This window comes from Onychostoma macrolepis, chromosome 18 (genome assembly GCF_012432095.1).
Source record: "Onychostoma macrolepis isolate SWU-2019 chromosome 18, ASM1243209v1, whole genome shotgun sequence".
NCBI classification, from domain to species: Eukaryota; Metazoa; Chordata; class Actinopteri; order Cypriniformes; family Cyprinidae; genus Onychostoma; species Onychostoma macrolepis.
In genome coordinates this window covers 4,412,184-4,420,767 of record NC_081172.1, presented here as the reverse complement: position 1 = coordinate 4,420,767, position 8,584 = coordinate 4,412,184, and the positions used below count along the sequence as shown (strand labels likewise).

The 8,584-nt window shown below is 36.5% G+C and overlaps 1 protein-coding gene across 1 annotated transcript; it reads left to right on the top strand.

The window, feature by feature from the left end:
- The first annotated feature begins 3,261 nt into the window (after positions 1-3,261).
- On the top strand, positions 3,262-5,312 carry si:ch73-167i17.6 (regulator of G-protein signaling 9-binding protein). The gene has a single exon (XM_058751882.1). The coding sequence runs from the start codon at positions 3,909-3,911 to the stop codon at positions 4,635-4,637; it is 729 nt and encodes a 242-aa protein (XP_058607865.1). The 5' UTR covers positions 3,262-3,908; the 3' UTR covers positions 4,638-5,312.
- The last annotated feature ends 3,272 nt before the right edge of the window (positions 5,313-8,584 follow it).

Genomic DNA, 8,584 nt, shown 5'->3' with positions numbered 1-8,584 from the left:
TATAAAGCCCACCATAACATTGCTCCTCCTTATTTATCTGATCTACTTCTGCCATATGTTCCTGCCCGTTCATTAAGATCTTCTAGTGAGGGATTGTTAGTCACCCCTAAATTTCGTCTGGTGACAATGGGAGCTAGGGCCTTCAGTGTTGTTGCTCCCAGATTGTGGAATGCTCTTCCCCAAACCATCCGTCAGGCATCCTCCCTTCTCTCCTTTAAACACCTCTTAAAAAAACATTTTTTTTCTGACTATTACTCTTCACGTCATTGACTGTGAACTGTACCCTGTTATGGATGTTTCTCATCATTCTTTCTGTTTGTAATCTAATCTTGTAAGTGGTTTCTGTATATTACTCAGGGTTTTTTTTTTTTTTTTTGTGTATTGATGTCTATTGTCTCTGTTCCTTAAGCCTGATTTGTAAAGCGACCTTGAGTGCTAGAAAGGCGCTATATAAATAAAAATTATTATTATTATTATTATTAAATGTTAAAAAAATGGCTGTGCTGCTTAATATTTTTTTGGAAAATGTGATAATTTTTTTTTTTTTATGATTCTTTAAAGTTGAATTTATTTGAAATAGAAAACTTTTGTAACGTTATAAATGTCTTTACTGAAACTTTTGATCAATTTAATGCATCCTTTCTGAATAAAATTATTTATTTATTTCCAAAAAAAAATTCTGACCTCAAACTTTTGAACAGTAACATAAGTAGGTATAAAAACATTTCTCTAACAAATTACATTCAAATTAAATACTAAGCTTCCATTTTAATTGCACTATGAGGTTACCAAACTACTGAATTCATATGTGTGGTCCTTCTGTATTGTAAACTGGTAAAATATTGAATAATTACCATATTCATGGTGTTTGCATGGTATTTCAAAGAATACCACGATGCATTCGGCCTGTATATGTAGTCTACATATGAAGTCTCTTGGGGTGGGCATATTGTGGTGGCACAGCTGGCAGAGGTGATGGGAGGTCGACTCAGCCAGTGGCCTGCAGGGACGTGCTGTTTTTCACCCTATGGGGCAGCAGTTGCAATGGCATATCCTGTTCTGCATTCACACAGCAGGGTAACGTGGAGGTTTTTTCCTCCAGATCTCCCAGCAGGTGAAGTCTCATCACGGCTCTTATTGTACAGTAAAACAATATGAAACTCAATTGGAAGGGAACTATATCTATTTGTTTTACAAACACGTTAAAGACACTATCAATTAAAACGAGGCAGAGGCAGTCTGTAAATTAATTGTTATTTGGCAGTGGCTTTTTATTCAGAGCATCTCCCATGCGCTAATTGCAGAGACAGTCCCTCTGGAGCAGACCTGGGGTGAGGCGTCTTTCTCACAGGGACAACAGTGACATAACAGAAGCAAAGCTGCAGCTGAGGGTTGCCCCAGTCTGGGATCCTGCTCACGACAGTTGTGATAGCAGCACAGATTCTTGCCATTACACAGCCTGTGTGGGTCTGTATCTGCATACGCTCTGAGGCAAGGGTGAAATGAGAACAAAAATCAATATTTCCTTCTTATTAATGCATGACTAATCCGTCATTCAAATATATTTGGCATTCTCAACTCCACATGCTCTCTCATTCAGTTTAGAGGAAATACTCACCCCAATTATTTCTGTCTATGAATACTTATAATCTTATTGAACATGGGGATAACTGAACAAATTATGCGATACAATAGGATAGATAGATAGATTAGACTGAATTATGTAAATCTTTCTGTCTATTTATGAAATCCATATTATTTGTCAATGCACAAGTACTCATGGAAAGCAATACATCTAATACTCTGGCTCTGGTTTCATTATATCAAACAAGTGGCTGTCTGTTAATGAGAGACCCAATCTGACATAAGATGTTTTGAAATGAGATGCTTTTGAAAGTAGCACATGGCTGAGTGGTTGCCAATGGTGATTAAGTGAAAGTGACCCACATTGAAAACAAAGCCTAGTTCTTTAACTGAAAATCATACAATGGTAGACACAGCACATAAAACACACATATGATTATCTAAAATCATATTTCTAGTTTTAGTAAACTTAAAATTTGTCCAATTCAGTTTTTCCATTTTAAAGAACCCTAAATGAACATGACAAATTCTTCTATGGGAATGAATGACTCACACAGTTAGCATATAACATTAATAATTTTCTAGGGCCAGAAAGAAATGGTAATGAAAGCTACATCACAACATCACATTTTTGTGTGAGAAATCTTAATTAACATTGTACATGGAGAAAAAATGTATGACTTTCATAGTATGGGAAAAAAAGTACTATGGAAGTCAATGACTACCATAAACAACATTGTTTGGTTAACAACATTCATTAAAATATAGTGTTCAACAAAAGCAAGAAACTCGAAAGATTTGAAGGGTGAGTAAATGATGCCAAAAATGTAGTTTTTGGGTAAGGTTTAAGTTTAAAATAAAATCGGTGCTTCTAAAACCTTGAGATAAAAAAAGAGACTTGAAAGGACTAGAAATACTCTTGAAAATACTTTTATTTTAAAATACAGTAAAAGTTGAATGTAGACTTTTTAAAAGCTTTGGTTGTTGTACTAGAGTTGTTGGACAGCCTGTATCATGGGACAGCTCTTTCGCAGAGAAACTTTGTTTTGTGCATCTCTTTAAAAACATTGAATGGTGTGTTTCCTATTTTTAGGGTCTATTTGATGTGATTCACACAGCTCTTAAAGCGCTAATCATGATATGTTTGCAGCATCTAAAATAAGAATCACAATTTCAGTTAAAGCCTGAATTTAAGCTCTTGTAAGCTTTGCTTGTTAACAAAATAAACCCTATAAGCCACTCAGCATCAACACTTCCAAGCTGGGTTAAAGGTGTAAGGTGTTCCAAAACTACTTGAGAGGTATCCAAATTAGTAAAGGAACAACTATATTTGATGCAGACCTTTTCAGTCATGCCATCAGTGTAATGGTTTATGAATATCAGCTCTGATTAAATATTGGACTGCATGTTCTTTTTTTTAAAGGTAGCACTGCCACCTGTTCCTTCACTAATACAAAACATTTACTGTGGAGAGGCATCAAGCAAAAGCACAAAGCATAATAACTGTTTATTATAGGCTATATTATATGAAAGCATTTTTTAAATAGCCTAATGTAACCCATTTTATAACAAAGCTGTTGGTATATCAAAAACGAAATTCCAAACAGTGCTTATAAATACTTTAAAGAGACCTATAAAAAACGGTATCAAATGGTATCGGCCAACCAATCGCGACAGGTTTGGCTGATCTTCCAGGATGTGAGTGCTAGACTCGTTATTTCACTGGCAAGCATTTACTCCCATTTAAGCTCGTATCACGGATGACGGGCGAATAACGGATCGCTGCTGCCTTCTGAAAATCTCGGCATCTTCATCAGCATCATCAACCATTGCGCGTTTAGAACGTTCGGGGGTTTGTTTACATTCCGCCTTCGGAGAATCCGTTTACATTGCTCTCTCTCTCTCTCTCTCGGAATGCCTTTGTGACGTCATGGAGGTAGACGTTCTGTTTGGAGTTTTAAAATGAACACCTGTTTCAAATGTTTATGTTTCAAATGGCATGCACGCTGCGCAAAAAGAAGAATAGAGGCGACGTTTTAAATTCATGCGGGCATACTGAAGCCTTCTAATCTCCGGCAGCGCAACTAAAGCCGTTTAGGGATCCATTTAGTGATAAGCCCGACTGCTGCTGTCTGTCTGCATCAACAGGGAACATGGATGGTGAGGAATTTGCAATGACGAGAGCAATGATGATGATGATGATGGTGAGTGCACTCATATGACTGCTCTGCTCCCGTGGAAACTAAAAGACACTATCATCCAGCGCGTTTTTCACTAGTTTTGTGGATTTTCGGTGAAAAACTTATCCGTGTCTCTGCGCAAACATGGGCAAAGACGAATGCAAGACCATGTTGGACGCGCTCAACAAAGTCACAGCTTGCTACAGGCATCTGGTCATCGCTTTGGGGAGCACATCTGATTCCCAAAACCTCCGAGAGGAACTTAAAAAGACCCGAAAGAAAGCCCAGGAGCTGGCCGTGGCCAACAGGACTAAACTCACGGCTCTTCTGAAGGACAAAAACATCAGCAAAGATGATCGAGCTGAATACGAGCGCCTCTGGGTGCTCTTCACCAGCAGCATGGAGCTCCTGGAGGTGGACATGAAGCGGTCCTTGGAGATCGGGCAGGATTTTCCTCTCAAAGTGCCGACGAGACACCTCATCCAGACGGGAATGACAGGCAGCACCACCACCGTCGCGGCTCGAGCCATGAGCGTCCAAAACATGAAGTACGAAGCCGACGCGAACATCGACACGGTGGACCTCAAAGAGCTGGAGACCGAGATCGCTCAGGTGGACCAGATGATGGAGGAGATGGAGATGAAGGTCCAGGTGGCGCCGTGGGCAGTCGAGGCGAAGCAAGAGGCGGGAGCCGAGTTGAAATCCACCGTCAGCGTTGGGAATTCATCGGTTGGTGTCATCTCGATCTGCGAGGAGGAACCCAAAGAAACGGTGGAAGGAGAAACTGGCTTGATGAAAGTATTTGCAGGGATCATTTTCACCGCGGTTTTGCTCATAGCTGGAATTCTGGGGTACCTGGTGATCAATCTATAATGGGTGAAGATAGTCTATCTGGATGACAGTGGCTCAGGACTTTAGATTTTCTTATGGAGGAAGCAACACGTTGCTACGGTAGGCCTGTGAAATTGTGGAGGTAATTTATGATGCTCTTGGTGTGGAGATAAGCAGATCACCTTGATGGGTAGGCTATTAGTAAAATGCATCAGTGTTCAAAGGGAATAGCCAAAAGGAATAAAAACTCTTCTGGTGGTCCATCATGACTGGTTCCTCAACCCATGAATGTAAAAAACTGGACAGATCACAATCAAAAGTGGGATTGTCTCATAAAAGCTTTTATTTTATCAAATTAATTGTCACTCTTTTGATGTATAACTAACTGGCAGTTTCATCACTTGGCAAATACCTAACCTGAAGATTACAACTTTTGTGACCCTCAGAGTAGCCTATCAGAGGGTTGTGCATATTAAACAGGTATTTGTTTCACATTTTATATAGGTAGGTGACATATTTAAAGTTGCTCATCGTGTTTCTGACCTCCTGATGATTCGCACCAAGATATTCTTGTTAGTCCATGTTTCTGAAGACTGCTTGTGCTCTTGAAAATGGGCCTTAGGTGTGTTCTGAAAAACAGTCTATTATAGTTTATTTGTATATATGAATTGTACTCATGTTAAATTAGTGTATATACAATATATTTATTATAATAAATGAAGTAAATGATGCTTGTGTTTTGTTTGGGTTTTTAGGCTGTTCTGTTAAGCAAGCACCTAATATTGTATACTTTGCACAATATGGGTGGTGTCATATTCCATACTGCCTTCTGCTACATTAAATAGTGTCTTTTCTTTAACCTTATTTAAGCATATAGACTGATCTCTCTGGTGTCTCAGAGGCACTTTAGAAAACCATATTAGTGCTGATTTATCTTACGCAATCAAATCTTCAGTTAAGTTTATTTAGTCATTGTTATTTTTAAATTCTTATCCCCTTAGTTTATTTTCAGACTTCATGATTACGTATTGTTGGCAGATACTTCTTGTTCAACTAATTAAATAGGTATTTATAGAAGAATTCAAAATCCAATTTACTTGCGTAGTCTTACAGCGTAGCCTCGACACAGACCATACGTTGTATTTTTGACTTTAATGTGATTAGCTGTTAGTCCTCTTTAAACCAAAGGAAGATTTGTACTGAGCTGTGCACAATGCATCCTTTACTGCCTAATGTTAATATTGTGTTTTCTGTTCATAAAACTATTCTTCATATAAATTCAATTATATGTTTAAGTGCATGAAAAACGTAGTCTTTGTCTAAAAATTTTCCATAGTGATGAAACTCACAGTCTGTTAATTTAATCATCAGCATCTCCTTCTACAGTATAACCAGCTTTTACCCAAGTTTGTTCGATTAATTAGCCTCCCGCCGTGCCGTGTGACTCAGGAGCTCATAATGATTGGAACAACTGCTTGTTAAGTGGCGCCCTAGAATGGAGCGTCAGGTAAGAAAATCGATGCCATTTAAAGGCCAAGTTACATATCCAGCAGGTATCAAACATTCATTAGGAAAGACTGAGAGAGAATTGAAACTGCAGCAATGTAAACATATGGTACCGTATATATGATGATTTCTTTATTTGTCCTTGTGTTAAGTCAACAAATAGGAGGCAAAATAGCCACTCTTGCAGTTTTCTTGTTAGTTAGCATTAAAACAACTCCTTTAATATTTAGATTGAGATCACAATAATCTGCACAAGCTTCCATCTTTTGGAAGTTTGGGCATAAATCCCCATGGATGCATCAGTTTATGTATTCAAGTATTCATTACATGGATTTTGTTTACTTTGTATTTGTTATATACTAACTGTAATAAGAATGATAATTGATTATCAAGTGAAATCTTACTTTTGGTCTTTACTTCTTCTGCTGGTTTGATATTGTCAATTTACTGTTTTCAAGTATATGATCTACAGATGAACAGTATTTCTCTTACAATGCGGAAATAACAAATCAGGTTAGTTTGAAACTCCATAGAAAGATAATATGCATTTATATAAACTGCTCTCCTACTATTTTTTTTTTTTTTTCTGAAACAGGTGGACATAATATATATACATATGCTTTCAGATTGCATTAAATGTCATAACCCTCAAAGATGACTTTGTTACCATATCATTCCAATTTTAGGTTTGATAGAAATTTAAATTTAGGGTCATATGCATGCGGAAAAATCAGGAAATCTTAGAGGGTTGTAATATTTTGATTGTCAGACCTGGAAAAAAAAACATGCACATTTTTAGATGTAATGCTTTTTTTTTTTTTTTTTTTCTAAACAAATGAATCTGAAACCTATGTGTATGTCAAGAAAGGTCATAGATTGATATCCATTGATCAAGTATGGTAACTCTGTCTACAACTCTGTAGAAAGTTACTTAAAATGATAAGATATTAATAGAAAGTACTGATGGCTTCTCAGTGCCTTTTATGACAGGCAACTTTTTATTTTAGATTTTGATGTTGCTGCATGTACCGTTAGTCTCAAAAGTATTAAAATGCTGGCCTGCCACCTAGTGGACAAATACAAAATTGTGCACTTGCACATTTTTATACCTTTTTATCTTTTTATCAACCTTTATCCAAAATACATTTTGCACTAAAACTACAAAATCACTTCATACAGGTCTCAAGTCACTCTTCAATAACACTAGCAAAGGTTTTCACCCAACAAACACACTTTGTCGTTCATAAAACACTGAGCTAAAATTACTTACAACAGATAGCATTATGAAAAATTATTTACAAAACAAGAATGACAGCTCTCTACTGTTCAGAATTCACTCTTACACATGTCTTACACAGTCCATGCTAACTCTACATCTACTTTTTTTAAATATAGTATTTCATTTTTTACATTTGAAATATAGTATAACTGTAGATATGTCTTATTCCGTTTTGAACCTAACTGTTGAAAAATGGGTGCTAGTGATTGTAAAAACTGTAGCCTACTCTCTCCTTATACAAGGACTGAAAATTGAATAGGTTCACTGAAGGTGAAAATTTAATTGACTGAGTTGAAACCTTAATCAATCTTTTAATCAAAAATGATTTTCCAGAGCTAATAGTTATCATCACTCAAAAGGAAAAGGCTTTTTTTTTCTCTAGTAAAAGTCCCTAGCAGTCTCTATATTGATTTTGATATGTTCACATTTGAACCTTTTTGTTTTTTTTCTATGAAATCAGCACAGTTGTTCAGATCACATATTCCACGTCACATTTTTTATGTTCATTTAACAGTGTTTTCCCCATGCCAGTTGTTGTAGTACAGCTATTTACTTGCCCTTAAGTGGCATGTGAAAACAAAAAGAACATGTAGTTCACTTCATTCGTCTGTCATGCATTCTTTTCTTGTCTAAGTGGGCAGTTCTTTACAGTAATAAACTGCAGTGTGGATGGAACTTCAGGTTGTCAGCAAAAAGTTTGGGTTAAATGTCAAAGACAAGAGATCTCATAGCTTGCTTCTTTTAGGGATTAAACCAGCAATATTAGCCCAATAATATAATTAAATCATATACAATTTATACGATTAAAACACATGACCCTTAAGAAATCATTCTAAAATGCTGATTAGCTGCTTAAGAAATATTTATTATTATCAGTGTTGAAGTTTAGGATTCAGAGGAATATATAATTCAAAAGGAGCAGCGTTTATTTGAAATATAAATCTTTTCTAAAATTATAAATTACTTTACTTAGAAAAAAGAAAGAAAGAAGAAAAAAAAAGAAATCTTATCCATCCTTAAACTTTTGAATGGTAGTGTATACCTGTCTTTTGAATCGGGTATTAAAACTTAAAACCTCTTCCGAGAAATCACGGTTTAAATGTGAGAGTCCCACTCATCAAAGCAGACCTCACACACTTGCAGAGCGTGTTATTGTCTCCAGTAGAGGTTAACAGGTTCAGAGGATTACTACCTGGTTTCTTTC